Below are 19308 nucleotides of genomic sequence, written 5' to 3' on the forward strand. Positions count from 1 at the left end.
CAGTCATCACTGTTCAATAAAAATAAAAACAACTAGAATCCGGGCACTCGGTAGAGCGCATACCTTCGCCGCAGCTACTGTTCTGTACTTGGCATGGGAGTGTATGCGATGTGAAACTTTATGTGAAATGCGATCGATTTTTAAAAATCAGAATTTGAGCAAATCTGTTTCATTCGTCTGTTAATATGCCTCCCCGATTGACAAATCTGCAATTTGAATTTCATTTGAGGTTGAAATGATTGCGGGAGATCGCGTTATAGTGATGACGTCTTGGATGGACATCCTCTTCTTCAGTCGCTCATAACTTTGAGTGAAATACGATCGAGTTAAAAATAGTCAGAATTTGAGCAAATCTGTTTCATTCGTTTGTTAATATGCCTCATCTCTTGACAAATCTGCAATTATAATTTTTTTTGAGGTTGAAATGATCGCGGGAGATCGCGTTATAGTGATGACGTCCTGGATGGACATCTTCTTCTTCAGTCGCTCATAACTTTGAGTGAAATACGATCGAGTTAAAAATAGTCAGAATTTGAGCAAATCTGTTTCCCAAAATCTAATCAAATGTGTCCCGTATAATAACCAATCATCCCACCAAATTTCATGCAATTCGGTTGAATACTTTTTGAGTTATGCGATTAACATACACACACACAGACATACAAATAAATACACAGCGATCAAAACATAACCTTCCGCTTTTGCGAAGGTAACAAACCCTTGGTGGTGTCTTGCTCTTTGGCCCCCTCTGCTGGCTATTGCTATCTTCCAGGTGTTGTCATCTTCTTTGCTGGCGGCCTATTTGCACATAAAATAAAATGCACCAAACGTGTCCGTTTTTATTTATTTATGGCCCACAGGGCCGACTAGTGTGGTTCACCTGTGGGGCATAGGTGCCCTGTGGCCAAGGTCCGCCAGCAAGATCTCGGGCCTTCATGGCCGGTTCCAGCAGAGGGGCCATGCCCCAACCCATGTGGTCCATAAGTGGTGCTCAGCCACAGACATGTGGTCCATAAGGTGGTGCATCGATGCAGACAGCTGTGGTTGCGAGAGTTTCGGGCGCCCAATGGCGGACTCACGCACGCTCCCCTCGGCGCCCAGTGGCGCACAGTCCTCGGGTGGGAGACAAGGGGGGTGGGGGGGGTGAAAGACAGGTGAGCGAGGGGTAAGGGCACGAGGGCACACATCAATAAAGGCAATGCAAGGCGAGGTGCATATGGAGACGGAGCGGAGAAAAGCTCGTCCCCACCGTACGTCACCCCCCCTGTCACCTACTCTACCCTTGCCCTTACCCCATATTTACAAAAACCTACACCTTTACAAATTCGTCACTACTGTCACGTCTCCCCATATCTCTCCTATACTAAATTCGTCACCACAATCCCTCTAACCAAAATTTGCCATCACCCAATTCATCATCAATCCTCATAAGGAGGAAGAGATGGAACATCAGCACAATGTCACACCCACGTCATGATGCGTCTCACAATCCAAACATTTGCATCAAAATAACAAAATAACAAAACATCCATGGCATGGTGTGGAGTAGCATCACCTCAGGTGAGTGGATGCAGATGGTGCGAGGAGATTCTTAATCCTAACTATCCTCTAAATGACATTAACACACTTTTACACTACCCGGGGTCTTTCCCTGCCAAACCATTGGCCATCTTACTCTATGTGGTTTTAGGAACCAAATTCCCATTGACCAAACTGTGGTGCTTCTCAATTTGGGGTCTCACTCCCCCGATGCAACTCCCTGTGCCCTTGCACAATTTCAAGGCTGAGTCGTGTAGCTCTCCCAGCAGGTCTACCCACCTGCGCACCTCCACCACTGTAGTTGCCACCCGAGCTTACCTAGCTCCTTGACCTAACCTATCTAATTGGGGAAGGCCCCTCCTGGCTCTGTCACCCCTTGGTGCCCTCTGGCACTGGGCTACCCGGGTCCGTCCTCCGGATCCACGGGCCCCATCCACAACAACTCTACCGGCTCCCAGAGCCCACCTGCGGCCTCACCTGGCCGACATCCTAACAGTGGCGGAGTGTCAACCAACTACACACACTAACAGGCTACACGCCCAGCCATTTCCACAACACTAATGCACCCATCCAAGTACCATTCTTCCACCACGCACCACAGATGCCAATATCCAACCACAATTTACCTATACCCTCTACCTAACTCTTAGACTACCCTCCCCGGGTATTCGTGATGGGGGTCCATTGTTCCCCCATTCACACCTTCGCACCATCCACTCCACTCCACAGTTTCCACCATACTCACTCCACGACCATCCATTCCAATACTCCATATACTCCAGACCATTTATTCCATACACCTGTTCTCCATACCTCCTGTAGTTGCACACCTGTGCAATCACTCCTGGTGCCACCTGCACCCTCCTTCCTCCCTGGACCATTTGGTCAGCACAACTCACATCACTATCACTCACTCATACACTGCTCCATCCACCTGTTCAGTTGCGCACCTGTGCAATCTCAATACAACTCACAATCACAATCATTTACTCATACCCTGCTCAATACACTTTCGATCCTCAATACAATTCACAATACATTTTTACACACACACACGGCATCATCTCATCTAACTACTCCCCTCTGGAACTTGCGCTTCCCAGTCGTCCCTTACTTTATTGCGCTCCCTCGTCATTATAATCCAAACTAATCTACCTGCGTCCCCACTACAGGTATCATTGTCACTACCTAGACCTTACCGTTACCTATTGTCATCTTCTCTAGATCCCTACACACGATATCCTAACCCTCCCGGGCTAGTTTTCACTGCCATCCCCATAAATCTATTGCTCCTTTGCCTCCGTTGTGAGAGATGGCAGAGTTGCCATCCCACCACATCGGGTATCTCTCACTACCAATTTTGCACACCAAATTCCAGCCAATTAAAAATTTGCCAATCACTCCACCAATCATCTGCCAATCATCACTCTGCCAATCCTTTGCCAATCATCAAATTTTGCTTTTCAATTTCGGGTCCAAAACACTATCCTCATCACACGTCTACTCACTTGAGCCTCTCGGTGCGCCAATTCATTTCTAAAGCTCGGCTTAAGTAAAGCCGAGCAATGAATGCAGGTTGCTTGGTGCCGGCGGCTGGATCCGTCCGGCACTCTGTGCAGGGAATGAGGTTTACCCGGGCCGAGATCCCACGCACCATCCCGGCACAGAGCCGTCCAATGGCCCGATCTCGCCCTACCGGAACGCCTCAACAAAAAGGGGTCGCCATGACGACCCTTCCTACCGGGCCGCCCGCTCCGCATAGCGGAGCACGGACGCAGCCGGTCAGAGCGCGGCCCGGCGTGGATCCCGCACGGCGGTTCTTTCGAAACCGCCGCGGTCACGATCCCCACGGATCCCCGCGGCACGCAAAGCTGCCCGGCACGCACCGAGGGCCCGATTCGGCTATACGTCGCTCTAACCGCTAACCCGGTTAGCGTCGATGCTCCACTTGCATGCTCACACCCCGCAGCCCGTTCCTTGCTCATACATCCAGCCGTTCCCTGCTCATACATCCAGCCGTTCCCATGCTATTTGTCATTGCACCTTCTCTTACACACCCAGGTACACTCATTCCGCTTACAGACTTTGTCACACACCTGACCACTGCACACCTTTGCACACACTCGTCATTCGCACACCTCACCAACACACCTCTTCGTGCTCCCTCCTCGGTCACCTCCTCTGTGACAACCACAGGTGTGCTCTCACTTGCACATCCAACCACGTGCCTCACTACCAACTCCAGCGTGCATTCCCATACGCGCTCTACCATTCCAGGTGTGCATACTTCCATTCCAGGTGTACATCCTCTCGCACCTGCCACAACCAACTCACGTTCCGTGTCACTCTTACTACTTTCACCACCACACTCGGTCGCGCATTCACCCTTACTTTTGACAGCGCACTCTGTACTCATGCACCCGTCCGTTACACACCTTTCTCGCGCACACTCTCCCGTTGCACCCTCCGTAACACTCACCACAGGTGTGCATTCTCCCTTACTCTTGACAGCGCACTCTTTCCTCATGCACCCGTCCGTTACACACCTTTCTCGCGCACACTCTCCCGTTACACCCTCCATAACACTCACCACAGGTGTGCATGCTTCCGTTACGTCCCCTGTAACACTCCCCACGACGCGCTTCCATGTGCCCCCCCGCACACGCGCTACGACCAACTCACTCTCGACAGCACACTCACTCCTCGGCGCGCACTTTTTCCTCACACACCCCAGAGTCAGACATTCTCGCACACCTCCTCCTTCGCACTCCGTACCTGTCGCACACTTCACCAACGGCCTCTCACGAACACCCGGGTCCAAACCAACCCCCAAGCCGACTGAAGCTTCCCTCACACCATATACATTGCCGATTATATCGCCACTCACCTCGGCACCTCGTCTCCGCACCTCCTTCGCCACCTGCAAACTCTTTATCTGGTTAGCAAGCACAACATCACGATTTGAGCACCGACCTTGTACATATTCCATCACCTCCTCCTTTATCTCCCTCTTAGTTTCCCTCCATCTCCTCTTAATTTCACTCACCCCCTCTTCCACCTCCTCTAATTTTTGCTTCACCTCTTTTATTTCCCGGTGCGTCTCCTCAATTTCGTCCTCTAACGCCACCTTGACCGTTTCTATGTGCGTCCTCACCTCTCGGTCCTTTGTCTCCATTGCCTCCGTCACCTCGTCCAACCTCGTTGTCAGTCCCTCACGTACCATCTGACATTCCCTCTTTGTCGCTATCAAGTCATTTTTTAGTTCTTTTTGTGTCGCCTTTAACCCTCCTAGTACAGCAGTGTTCTTTTGTACCTGCTCCACTAACTCCGTCTGTCCCACTGTCAGCTGTTCCACCTCCTGCGTCAGGTCCTCTATGCCCCCTTGTAACTTTGCCGTATTATTCCTCCCCTCTTTGTCCATATGCTTCTCACCTTGCTTTACCTCCTCGCATACCCCCGAGACCTCCTCGCTTACACCTCGTCTGATCTCCTCTCCCATTTCTCCCATCTCTTTGGTGGATGCCACCCTCATCTGTTCCAATTCATTTCTCTGAGCATCCAATTTAGCGTCTAACCCGATTTTCACCTCCTCTATCTGCTCTCCCATTTGTTTAATTTCCCGGGTGGATTGCTCCCCTATTGCCTGCAATTTGTCTTCCATCCTATCTTCTAGCCCCGTTAACCCATTCTTTACCTCTTTTATCCCGTTGTCTAACCCCTCAAATTTATTGTCCAACCCCTTAAAATTATTGTCTAACCCCTCAAATTTATTGTCTAAACTCTCAAATTTATTTCCCATATTGTTTAACCCGTCTCTTAATTGCTCACTAGTACCCCTCGCTTTGTCCCTCATTGCTCCCAATTGCTCACTAGTACCCCTCGCTTCGTCCCTCATTGCCCCAATTTGGTCTCCCAGCCCCCTGTTCTCTTCCATGAGGGCCCGCATTTGCAGCATGAATAGGCCCCAGTCCATTTGCGGCACTGCTATGGTCACGGGCACTGCTAAATTTGGTGCCGCTGTAACCACGTGCGCGAGGGCGCCATTTTGTGCACCTGACACCTCCTCAACCACCTCACCATTGCTCTCCTCCATTTCCTCCCTCTGGTCCTGGGTTACCCCTAACCCCTCTTCTAGTTCCCCCACCGGCATCCCGCCGCCTTGACTATCCATGGCACGATTTTCAATTTGGGATGTTATAACAAAATTTCGGCCGCTCCAAATTTTGACCAAATTTTTTTTTTTATGTTATAAAAAATTGGGTTCGGGACCCGAATCTCACTCCCAGACACCAATTGTTATGGTGTCGCGGTGTCTAACCCTAACCGCGGATAAGATGTTAATTTGCCGAGCGGATGGCGCCGCGGCCCGACCCGTTAACAATGACTAGGCCCGATTCTGAACGTTGGCCAAATCGTGCCACAGATATTCAATTGGGAAGAGACCACGACGACGCGGATGTGAAGAAGAAGAAGGACAAAAAAAGGTTTTAAATACGATTATTATTTATTACTATTTACAGGACCAAAGAAACCAAGAAACCAAGGAAGTAGGAAGGATAACAATATAAAGACAGAAAGAGGGACGGACCAGAAAGACACAGTGAAAATTCTAGCTTACCTATTACAGTCTTAATTAATACCCTGGACAGAACAAACAAAGACAGACTCACACGAATGGGGAATTTGCAGGCAGGAATGGAAGGACTGGAATGGTTTGGGATGGCAGAGAAGGGGAGGAAGGCACGGAGCTGGCTGGAGCTTGATGGCCACCGGTGCCACTGCAATCTGGTTCCCGCGGGGTAACGGGTCGAAGCTCCTGGTGGAGTCAAAACGACTGGTGGAGCCGAACTGCTGGTGGAGCCGAAATGCTGGTGGAGCCGAACTGCTGGTGGAGCCAAACTGCTGGTGGAGCCAAACTGCTGGTGGAGCCAACCTGCTGGTGGAGCGCAACTCGTTCTTGACACTTGTCTCTTTTACGCAACCCTCCTTCGACTCTTTCTCATCACTCTCGCGCACTTCTCTCAGAGGCTTCCGCGCGCCCTTTTTATAACCCCGCGGGCAAATCAAGCCGCCGGCCTCCAGGACACGCCCATCGGTGACCTCGCCTCGGCCCTGATTGATCAGCACGGGCCCTCTGGCTCCACCCTTGATGACGATGGGCGGGCACGCCCAGGATTCGGCAGCTCCTCCCCCTTCCTCTCCCAGCCTACCTTGTGGTGTATGTATATATGTATGTATATATGTATGTATGTATGTATATATGTATGTATGTATGTATATATGTATGTATGTATGTATATATATATATATATAATATGTATATATGTATGTATGTATATATGTATGTATATATGTATATATGTATGTATGTATATATATATTGTTACAGACGCGGTGTTAGATGTTAGTTTACCGAGCGGTTTGGTATTACCGCGTCCGCACAGTTACTCCCCGATTAGAACCCTATCCCGCCCGATTCCACTCGAACGTTGGCCGAATCGCGCTACGCTAAATCAATGAAGGAAAGGACACAACGGCTGGGATTAATGCAACGACACAAGGGGTACAGTTCTCAAGACCTCCGGAGGAGGATATAATATTGGTGATGCAGAAACGGGTAGATTACACGGTAAGAGGTAAAGCACAGCAAAGATGGGCACTTAGACACAGTCTTATCTATCCCCGACAGACCACAGACAAACGGGACAAGACTGACTTACACGGGGATTGATGGCTGGGAAGGACAGGCAGTCGATAGCTCAAGGTGCACCTTGGCTCAGGGGCAGAATCCACACGGTCCGGTCCAGAGATGCGGGGAGGTATTGTCGCGCTCGGAGGTGGCGTCCTTTTCTCTCCAAGCTGAGGCGCATCTGACGTCACCTCCCTCTTCCTGCGCATGTCCAGCGGGGAGTGACATGCCCTCGGCTCGTTAGCTCCGCCCCAGATGGAATCGGTCCGCCGCCTCCATTGGGTGCGGGGGGTTACCGGGCTCCGCCCTTGACGAGGAGCTGACAGCGAGCCCCTGCGTGGTAACCCCGTCGGAGCACATGTTCAATGGCGGCTAACCAAGCCGGAGTGAGGACGCACACTCCCCGCGCCGCCGCCGCTGTTGTTGTTGTTGTTGTTGTACCATGAGGAAGAGCTGCGGGGAGGTATTGGGAGGTCCTAAACTTTCTAACGGTGCCATACAATCACATTCTGGTGCAACGAAGAGTCAGAATTAATGGAAACGAGTCCTTAACTGACATAGACTAAGAATAACTAGCAAGATGTCCTATAGTTGTCTACGTGAGAGGCGGTGGACCTGGATGCGACATTTAATGGGGGAAAAAGGGGGAGGTCGGGTCTACAGAGTGTTGTTTACAGACAATGGGACTAGGGAATGGGGGATTGGGGATAGTTGGGGAGTATTGGGGAAATAGGGGAATATTTACAAGCGGATATGGATGGAGGCCAAATCCCATATCCGCAACAATATAGATAGATATATATATATATATATATATATATATATATATATATGTATATATATATATATATATATATATATATATATATATATAAACAATATAGATATATATATATATATATATATATATGTATGTATGTGTGTATGTATGTGTATGTATGTGTATGTATGTATATGTATATGTATATATGTATGTATATATATATATGTATGTATGTATGTATGTATGTATATATATATATATATATATATATATATATATATATATATATATATATATATATATATATATATATATAATATATTGTTGCGGATCTCAGACATCGGCCTCCCCCTTATCAAGGGGGGATTAATCCCCTTGGCTTTTTACTAGCCGACGCGATCCCGGGGCTATCACGTTCCTTCCGGTCGGTCTAAAATAGGGTTGTAAGCCGAATTAGTCTTATTACCTAAGTACTAACACCGGCCGTGAAGCAAGGAAATAACCCCACCCGAACCGCGGTTTCAGTGGACACGCCGAGCGATTAGCGCGCCGCGATTCGGGCCGTTAACAGGTACTAAACCCGATTGGAGCGGTCCCTAGTCGTGCCACGCTTACCCAATGGAGAAATCACTAAGACGGTCGAATTAAGAGGAAAACAGGAATAACAGGTAATTTATTACACTTTGTATAAATAAGAAGAGGAAAAGAAGAAAAAGCAATGTACAGGGAAGAGGAAGAAGCAGATACACAGGGCAGCCTTGTACAGTCTTCTACTTATCCCCTGGACACGGGCCCATTCACACTCAGATTCACTCTCAGACTCACTCACACGGGGTTGTAGATGGTCGGGTTGAGGGTCCACCGATGGCGTCCACAGCTCGCTCCGGTCCCCGACTCGTACCACGAAGCAGCTGGTGATGGTAGATGGCAAGATCGTCCCATGTCCGTGGCGCGGATCGGACAATTATACAGCGGGGGATCGGTAAGCTGGCGATTATACTGGCGTATGTAATAGTTGTACCGGCGCCTTATACTCGCTCCCGGTCTAACTTGGTACAATGCGCCACTTCCCCAAGTCCGCCGCAATGCGCCGCTCCGACAATGCTATGCGCTCCCACCAAGTCCAAGTTCTTTGCCACTGCCGTATGCACGCGAGTCCTTCTCATATATTGAGTGCCGTTCAGTCCTCTTGGTAAAACGCAATCGTGCAAGTCCTCCAATACCACGTAAGTCCTTCAATACTGGCACCTTCCACAAAGGTCCTTCTGCACGAATGCCAAACGTGACAATCCTTTAACACGAGTCCTTCAGAGGGCTTTGCGCTGGCGGTTATATAGCGCCGCTTTGCGAACCCTCTCAAATCTGGGAGATGCGCACTCACCACGCCCCTTAGCCATGCCCACTCGAGCCCTGGTTGGTTGATGGGGTCTTACCGGCTCCGCCCTTGATGTCTGCTTGACGTGGCCACACCCCCGACCTCGCGCTCCGCCCCCTTTTCGGGCCTTACCTCATGGCATTTGGGTGGTTTGAGCGAGCAACTGGCAGCTAACGCTGCCGGCCCAATGCGTAACAAACTGCGAGGGGCAATGGGGTGCAGACTGGATGGGCGCAATGGGGCATGGGGTGCAGACTGGATAGTGCTCAATGGAGTCGATTGGAGGGAGGGCTGCAGAATGGACGGGGCCTACTCTTATTAGTTTTACACAACACAGATGATAACTATTGGAAATGGCCTTATCTCACATATACTAAGAAATAACTAACGTTCTAAGGTGACCTACGTGTTGCATGTGGCCTAACTATGGGGTGCAACCTTTAACCTCTAATGATGTTACCTGTGTGGGTTCTCAAAACCGCAACAATATATATATATATATATATATATATATATATATATATATATATATATATATATATATATAGTTCAAAACACACCTGGTCACAAGTGTGCCGCACTGACCGGGTCCTCAGCATCATCTCGTTTCGGCCCTTCAACCTCCATACGGTCAGCTAATGTGGGCCAGCAGGGGCACATACACATCCACATGCAGCAACTACACCTGGATGCGTACATACCCCCACCCCAGCCAATGCGAACGCAGACTACAACACCACATCCAGAATCCACAGCACCAAACAAACATGGTGGAACACTCAAACACCCACCTTTATACCCTTCACCACTCACCAACAAAACACACCAGATCATTCATACACACATCCACACACATACACACACAACACCAACCAACCACCTACCCTTACAACCTACACCACTCAACATACAAAAACACACACACTCATGCAAAAATTCATTCATGCAAAAACACACACTCTCACCCACTCACTCACTCACATACACAAAATAAGAAATAATAATAGTAAAAACAAACAAACAAAAAAACAACCACACACAACCAACCACCTACCCTTACCAACATGCACCACTCATGCAAACATGCAAAATCATTCATGCCAAACCACACCCACTCATGACCCACTCCTGCAACACACACACACACACACACACACACACACATACACACACACACACACCTCCATTTCTATTCCGTAACCTCAACCTACACCGTTCGACATGCCTCCATAAACTTCCTCCAAATCCAAAATGAGCCTTTCAAGGCAACCTGGGCCACCTTGTCACACATCCTCCTTCTTTCTGTCCCACACACTCCAAGCCGAGCAAGAAATGCAGAAAAGGAATTTCCAATATACCCTCTACACCCCACCTCAAATGGCTGACACGAAACTCGCCAACCCTTCTCCCGGCACTCTGCCTCCAGCTCACTATACTTTCCTCTCTTCCTCTCGTGCACCTCCTCCATGTTCTCTTCCCAAGGTACAGACAATTCCCCTAAGATGACCTGTCTTGTTGCACCTGACCAAATGACAATGTCAGGCCGCAACCTTGTCACACAGATCTCCTCAGGGAATACCAATTGTGGCTTTAGGTCAGCCACCACCTGCCAATCACAAGCATCTGACAGCCCTCTTGCTTTCCACCTCCTCCTCCTCTTTCCACCTCTTACCACTTGGCCCTCCTTGACAAACCACACCTCTCCCCCATCAGTCTCCTTCTCCAGTCTTCTCTCTCTAGACCTCAGCGCCTCTTGTTGCACCATCTGCACCACCACCGCCAGCACCTGATCATGTCGCCACCTGTATCTGTCCGTGATATATATATCAATTGAATCCATCTTTCGTTCTCCAACCTTTAATGAGCAAAATAAACAACTGCTCGACGTTTCGATCAGCAACACGGATAAACGTGCATCCACTGACCTTTCTCAAGAGTAAAGAAAAACAATTCTATACCCTCCCTTATATAAGGGAAAAAAGGGGGGGGGGGACACCGAAACCACCAATCAATACCATTCGGGAACAACTCGTGCCATTCAAATTTAAACTGTAAATCAAAAAAATTTGAATGGAAACAGAATGGGTCAAAAAATATATTACATGATAATTGTGAATCCCTTCACGTCCATTTGTGTCTAAACCCCCACTCTCCTCCCCTCCCTCTTGACCCCTTCAATCATTCCTTTGTTATTTATCCATTTGTGCTCATCTTCAATGAAAACCACATCCGGCTTGTTTTTGGGTGAAATTGCTCGGCCGATCTTATTTGATGGACAAACCAGTTGCAGCGACAGATTTTCATTGGAGTTTTCTGTATGCCGAAAACCAAAGTAAAGACTATTTGGGCTTTCCCGTCAGATGGCGTATAGTCTTTCAATAGTCCGTTGCTAAATTCGGGATTGTGTGGGTGGTAGATTTGACCACATAACCACCCAGCATCATAACCACATAACCATAGACACATATGGAGGTTTAGACACATATATCCTGCAGGACCACATAACCACATCTATCCTACTTGGGCATCCATTATGCTTTTAAGAGGATTGGATTGTAACCACTAAATATAATATTCGAGTTAAAATATAACTTCCTGTTTGAGTTCGTCAATGGAAGACAATTTCCCACTGCTGAAAACCGTGTCAGCTGCTACAACACTGTATTAGTAGGCCTTCACAGATTAATAGAGGCCTTTTTTTTTTAGCAATAAATGGCTGGCACCCCCTACTGATCATAACCTTTGCAGAAAGCACCCCCTACTGATCAGTACCCTCGCGTAGATCAGAAAGTGTAGTGTGGCAGTTCACAGTGATTCATCGGTTCACAGTGACCACTCCAGTGAAGAGGTTCTGTTTGATATAGGACCACGGGAGACAGATTACCAGGCTACCAGCTCAACTCGTGGAGGGAATCCATGCCACACTGATGAAGAAGAGGCGATTGTAATCCGAGTGTGTCTACGCAGACGTACTTTAACATCGATTATTTTTTATCTATTATAATCTATATACTCCACTCAGGCGCTGCAGTGTTGAATGCTCAATGGATGGAGTCCACAGAACGTTTATCGAGGTAAATTAACCGCCGTTGGATGCAAGGCGAAGCTGACGTTTTGGGCGTTTATGCTTTGCTGGAGCATTTTTGTTTTTTTTCAACATCCTGTTGATTTCATCCATTTTTCTACCTCTCTGCCAACGCAGATCAACACCAGACTCCATGAGCAAGACTACTTCTCCTTTCTACGTTGTTAAATGTTGTCTTGTTACCTCCACCTCCAAAGGTGGATGGAGGTTATGTTTTCACCCCTATCTGTCCGTTTGTGAACAAAATATCTCAAAAGGTTGTGGACAGGTTTGGATGCCGGATCCGGATACTAGAATTTTAAAGTGATTTTTCACCATTGGGAGATAGGACCAAAAATTATATATAGCGGGATATCTCAAAAAGTTGTGGACGGATTTGGACGAAACTTGGTGGACCGGTTGGGTGTCTGACAAGGACAAATAGATTCGATTTTGGTGCAGATCTGAATATCGATTCGGATATGAGAATTATTTAATTTTTAAGTGATTCTTCACCATTGGGAGATAGGGCCGAAACTATACAAAGCAGGATAACTAAAAAAGTCATTGATGGATTTGGACGAAACTTGGACCGGTTGTGTGTGAGACAAGGAAGAAGCAATTAGATTTTGGTGAAGAGATCCGGATCCGGATCCAGCTAGTAGAATGTTTAAGTGATTCTTCACCATTGAGTGATGGGGCCAAAAACGAGGGGCCAAATTACCTTAAATTGTCTGTAAAGTTTAACTCAAAGCCTCAGCTCTTTATATTGTTTCATAGACAAAAGGCAAAATATGGAACATATGAATATAGCAATATATGGAACTTTAGTGTTCATGAAAAGTTTTGTTTAATCGTTTGACGTTTGTAATCAAATCGAGATGTGTGCACGATTTCTGTTTTCGTTGATCTGCCCTGCTAATTTAGCGTTGTAATTGTTGCTCCGTCTCTCATCAAAGCCTCGGTTCATCAAGAGGCAGCAGCGGATGATAAAGAACCGTGAGTCGGCCTGTCTTTCCCGGCGTAAAAAGAAAGAATATTTGCAGGTACGGTCCAAATCTGTGTTGTTATGCCACCGGTATTACTGCTTTCCTCCATTGCTACCGTCACACATTCCCATGCCACCGGTGATCTCGCAACTGCACTTCCTTTCCGCTGCCGTGCTTCATCCTTGCATCTCCTTGCAGGGCTTGGAGAACCAATTGCAAACTGCACTTTCTGAAAATGTGGCGCTGAGAGATGAAAATGTCCGTCTTCGCCAACAACTGCATTCTCTTACAGCTTCTGTGAGCATTTGAAAATCCTGTATCGCTTTTCTTGGGTTAGGATCCGCACTCGGTGTGTTGTCAGCCCATCCGCCTACACGGCAGGAGACGGGTGTGTCTGTCCAGGCCATAACTTGTTTAATATTTGAGCTTTTGTCATCAAATTCTCAACAAACCTTAATTTTGACAATATGGAGAACACTAAAATTGGGTCAAAATGTCAAAGGGCGAAGTCACAGTAGGTACAAATAGGCCTTATTGGCCTGTCCGCTGCGCAAGACGGTCGGGTTATTTTTTTTATTTATTTTTTCGGATCAAAATGACTGGTTATGCACCACACGTCTTTAAATCGTTCCAGAATGTTAAATGAGGCCTACTGTGCAGGGTATTGCTTCGGAAGCCTTTTTATTGGAAATATTGTATTCCGGGCATGTGTAACCTTTTTGGCGGGTTTATTTATTTACAGAATGGGCAATTGAAAGAAGGCAGTATGAAGAAAGGTGTTTGTCTGGCAGTCTTCCTGCTCTGTGTTCTCATCACGTGTAAACCGTTTGGGTGGGTCACCTCCAACATAATGTGACTAATTCTGCCTTATCCTCTTCCTTTTGCCTTACGTTCCTTTTTTTACTACGCATCACCCTTCTGAATGCTTTATCCTCACCGTGTGTGATCATCATCAAGTCGTCTCTATACCTTGTACCTTTCCACATGCCGTCTAGTTACCTTTCCAATAAATTTGGTCACCTTTCCATTTTCAGATTGATTGATCCGGGTGGTTCCAGGTCGGAGGTCATGGTTCTCCACCCAGGACGCCGATTACTGGGTTATTCCTCAGAAGATGGACAAAACATTGTGGAAAGCATCGTCCGGTCATCCTCTTCAGATGAAGATTACAGGTGTGAAGTGTGGAGCAACCGTTCTCGTATTTCTCCTTCCCTACTGCTGCGGTGGATAAATTTTTTGGGCGTTCCACGTCAAATCGGCTGGTGATGTTCTCGACATCCTCAGATTTTGATGACATCTGGCACATTCATTTTGGTTTGTTTAACGGTTTACGGTAGCAAGATGTCAGGTGTGTTGGTGCTGCATGTTTGACCAATAATGCTACCTTTGTTGTCTCAATACGTTTTGCTCTAACCTTTGACACATAAGATGATTTTGGTCTAAAATGTAAGCTGAGATGTAGCCACATCTATTTATTTTGCATTTCATTGTAGTTCACCTTTATTCTATACCAAAGGGATGCTTGCCTTCCCTGACCTTTGCCCCGGGGTCACAAAAATGTCTTCAATGTTCACAATTTCCCTCGTTAGCAAGGCCAAAAAATGTACGACTTTACCAAAAAGAGAAAAAGGGAGTGGTATCTCAATAAGGAGACTTGCAATAGCCGGACTTATGCTACCGTTGCTGATTTATTTTTTTTTTGTGAGAAAATTGCTCCAATTGGAGCACATGGTGGGTGGTATTTGTCCCTGCCTATGACAATTCCTCCGGCTGTCGACGATGTCTGGCTATTGCAACTCTGAGAGTTGGCTTAGAACATTTTGCAGTCATCACAGTTGGGAGGGTGTTATACATCAACAAGGCGTTACTATGGAGAGCGTCAGTGATCCAGATATTATTACATAGTGATCGGAGGGGGAGCCCGGATTATGGAAAGGGAATTCCTGACATAGTATGCAACATCACCACCAGTATGAGAATTTGGTCCGGCAGTGATGCAAATAATAACAAGAAAGAGCTATCGGAGATTGCAGACCCTCGCCAAGCCATGTTTTTAGTGGTTTTTAATGCTTTTGTGTTAAAACAAATATGGCGGCCGAACCATGTGACCGATGACGTCCTCATTATTTTATTTTTTCTCTCCACCAATTTATCCCAAGATTGCGCTCAACAAATTTCATATTTATGGGATGAAGTTTTGTACTTGTCGAATTATGACGTCATAATAGAGGCACCTGACATCATCATTAACATATGTCTTTCCGCATGGAGAGTTCTTTACAATGAGCCATGTCTCAATTTTTTTCTATGCAGTGCTTTTGTAGATAGAGGTGCAAAATTTCTCCAAGATGGCGCCCGTACCACGTGACCTATGATGTCATAATTATCATTTTAAAATGCTACAGGTGGTGGTGCACCTATGGTGAAGATTTCCTGTCAATCGAACCAACAGTTGCAGAGAAAATCATATTTATTTTGTGTGGACAAACAAACTGACTCGAATGCAATACCCTCTCCGAATGCAATACCCTCTCCGTGGCGAGGATAATTAGATGGGCCTCCTATGATAGGCCACCTATGATGGGCCACTTTATAACTGTGGGTAGTTATGACCGGGTTCCAAGCTGCCCCGCTTTGATACAACCCCGCTTTCATCGGACATGTGGCCCATGATGTCCTCTTCTTTTTCTTCTTAAAATAAAAAATATAAAATTCTGGCTGCCAGACCGTGCGACCGATCATGTTGAAATTTTTATCATGTACGCCACTTGACGACTAGATCGTGCTTGCAAAGTTTGACTTCAATCCTTATGTTGGTTTCAGATAAATAATTACTTCTTTATTTCGTTTTATTTGATCCAACATGACTGTCAGACCAAGTGACCTATGATTTATTTGTGAACACCCTGGTATCCCCAAGGTTTGGGGAACGTGTGTGAAGTTTCCACTTGATCTGTCCAGTCGTTCAGGGGGAGTTGATTTTGAATGGTTTAGTCTTCAAAAGACCTGCCAGAATCGCATCATACCCGCCAGAGCATATGACCGATGATTTATTCATGATCACCCTATACCCTATAGTCTCTAAGTTCAATAGATTATGTGCATGAACTTTCACATCAAACTTTCATCATCTGTTCTGGAGAAGATGATTTTTAAAGTTATGTTCATTCCAATATGGCTGCCACCATGTGACCTATGACGTCATTGTTAACAACACTTATTCCCCATGTGCAGTGCTTTACAATGAGCCATGTTTCAATTTTTTCCTTCAGAGATGTTTGGTTTCAGAGATGGTCGAAAGATTTTATTATTTTTTTCCAAAATGGCGCCCGTACCGTGTGACCTATGACATCACGTTTACTTTTTTTAAAGTTTGTTATTTTTGTGACGTTTGTGTTTTTGCCTTACCAGGAGGGGCTTGGTGGTTCACAGAGCACCAAAAAGGCATGTGGAAGAGAAGTTATCGCTGGTCATTCCTCCAGCAGCATGTCCTCCCCACAACCACTCGCACTCTCTCAGGTATCTCTCGCATGACCACTTGCACCGATTTGTTGAGGCACTACCGTTCACATTGAGGTGTCCACACAACCACTCGCACAACCAACAACCCTCCTCTTCTTCACAACCAACAACCCTCCTCTTCTTCACAACCACGTGCATTTCAAATTTGCGTAGCACCTGCTCTTTCTCCTCCGTAACACACGCTTCCTCCTCCTCAACCTCCAACTCCACCTCATTCCCATCCACTGCCCGAGATGACTGCCCGAGATGACCCGCTCCATCCAGATATTCATCTCCACCAATATGTTGAACAGACTATAACGTAGCAATTGCTGTTTCTACGTGGTTTAATGTGATTGCACTATTTCCGTGCCCTTTTCCATCCCTGGTTTCCATTCGACACAGAGTGGCGGGTGTGTTGCGTGGCTTGGCAGCGCAGCAGGATAAGAGGAGGAACCAGACGGAAAACAGGCGTCCTTTCCGACATCCCATGGTACTTGCATTTAACCCATTCAGCATTTCCACAGCATAATTAGTGCGTTTAATTAATTAATCAAACAGTTAATTCGTGCGTTGATTGATTAATTAATTAATTGGTGCGTTAATTAGTGTACCAGATTTCCACTAAAATGTCAATTTTCCACTGCCTCCACATTTGATGGGGTGGGTGGGGGGATTTGGGGGTTGAGGGGGTCAGGGTCATGTTCCCCCTTGTGGATAGGCTCCCAGCCCTTGGTTGTGTGTCGTGTATCTGTTTTGTACTTTTATGGACCACCTGAAGGTAATTGTCATTAAGAATGAGCTCTTTTGATGATCCCGGTTGTAAATCAACTTCCTTTACTTTTCACACAGCGGAAGGTGATGAGGAAATACTTTAACAGCGTGCATACTTCTGAAAGGTAAAACACTTCCCTTTTAAATCTTGTTGAATATTTTATTTTATTCTCCTTGTGCGGTTTTTTTTTCCCCCCCCCAATAAAATTGATCATTGAAACACAAAATACAATCATGGCACTTTTATTCCACCTTTTACATCCCACTGCCCCCATTTCCTCCCCGTTCCTATTTTATTTAGGACCCAGCTACAAGTGTACCAAGGCTCAGGTAGCAGTCATTATGACTTTCTTGACCTTGTTGGGACAGAGTCGGACACCTTCTACTTTGTGTCCTTTCACAGGGTATGTCAATCGGGATTAAATCTCCACTTTTCTCATCTCGCTCGGTATACGCATCCAGGCCTCTCCCCGATGCATTTTGCTTTCCTACTTTTGATTCCTTATCTTCCCTCATTCCTCAGGACCATTTACTGCTTCCTGCCTCCTCGCATAACAAAACTCGCCGCCCTCGTATGGCGATAATGGTTCCTGCTTCAAGAAACGGTGAGAAGTGACAAACCAACATGGCTGACTTTAGGATTTGGAGATCGTACACTGCAGGCCGAGCCAAATACATCATCAAAATCTCAGCCTTGATGGTATTCTGATGTATTTCCCTTTTAACTTTGTATGGATTCTCCATTTCTCTGCAGCCTCTCGTCCACCAACTGCACCTCCGTACGAGCCCATGGTGCGTGTGGAATGCGAAGTCACCGACGCTCGCCTTCTCTTTGTGCGATCCGCCTCCGTGCCGGCATCGCTTCGCGGTGCCGCCGCGGAGGGAGAGACCGCTGGTGGTGGAGTTTGGGGTGAGATTAGAAGAGAGGAAGGCCTCTAGCTTGGTTAGACTCCGTAGATAGAGATGGAAATGGTTAACGTAGGCCGTGACGTCACGGAACTGTTTTGGGTGAAGCAGCAGCTTTAATTTGAAGCTCGTGACGTCACACTAGCCTCCTGATGGGTTCAGAACAGGAAACTTTCATGAAATGACCTTGTGGCATGTCCCATTTGTTTAATATCTTTATAATCCAAGCCGCTCAAACATATTTGGCGCTGGTGTCGATACACTGTCGGAGTTTATGAATACTGTATTGTAATAAATTATTATTTGTTTGCTCGTTCCAGATTACAAACCTTGGGTTCTCTTTCTCGTGATTGTGGATAAGTTTGCACATTCATTCAGGAGACTGATAGGCAGTGGATAAACGTGGGATTTGCACCACGGGGTCTCTGTAATGTGGATGTGGGATTCTGATGGGAACAAACACAATTGTATTGTATAGAGATATTTTGATTGCCTTTTTTTTTGTTTTGTTACATTTATAGAATTTATACTTCACGGCAACATTCTCTTCATGATGACATTAAAACAGTGAAAGTGCAACATCTTTTGACCCGAGCCGTTCAACACGGAATACACTCCTACCGGTACTTGGCGTCCGCAGCAACAATGCACCGCGGCTTTATTTACAAATCTTGTGCATCCGTTGGAGCGAACCTCGCCAACAGCAAA

General features: G+C 46.6%; 1 protein-coding gene across 9 annotated transcripts in view; it reads left to right on the forward strand.

Moving 5' to 3' along the window:
- Positions 1 to 19179, forward strand: part of LOC137417662 (cyclic AMP-dependent transcription factor ATF-6 alpha-like) — a 61816-nt gene extending 42637 nt beyond the window's left edge. For all 9 annotated transcript variants that reach the window (XM_078771800.1, XM_078771799.1, XM_078771798.1 and 6 more), the window contains 10 exons: positions 13390 to 13476; positions 13618 to 13716; positions 14162 to 14250; positions 14454 to 14591; positions 16831 to 16938; positions 17326 to 17413; positions 17773 to 17819; positions 17996 to 18098; positions 18218 to 18299; positions 18449 to 19179. In XM_078771800.1, the coding sequence (XP_078627926.1) occupies positions 13390 to 13476; positions 13618 to 13716; positions 14162 to 14250; positions 14454 to 14591; positions 16831 to 16938; positions 17326 to 17413; positions 17773 to 17819; positions 17996 to 18098; positions 18218 to 18299; positions 18449 to 18633 (1026 nt within the window). In that variant the 3' untranslated portion in view covers positions 18634 to 19179. The remainder of the gene's footprint in view (positions 1 to 13389; positions 13477 to 13617; positions 13717 to 14161; positions 14251 to 14453; positions 14592 to 16830; positions 16939 to 17325; positions 17414 to 17772; positions 17820 to 17995; positions 18099 to 18217; positions 18300 to 18448) is intronic.
- The last annotated feature ends 129 nt before the right edge of the window (positions 19180 to 19308 follow it).

This window comes from Myxine glutinosa, chromosome 2 (genome assembly GCF_964187855.1).
Source record: "Myxine glutinosa chromosome 2, kmMyxGlut1.1, whole genome shotgun sequence".
NCBI lineage: Eukaryota > Metazoa > Chordata > Myxini > Myxiniformes > Myxinidae > Myxine > Myxine glutinosa.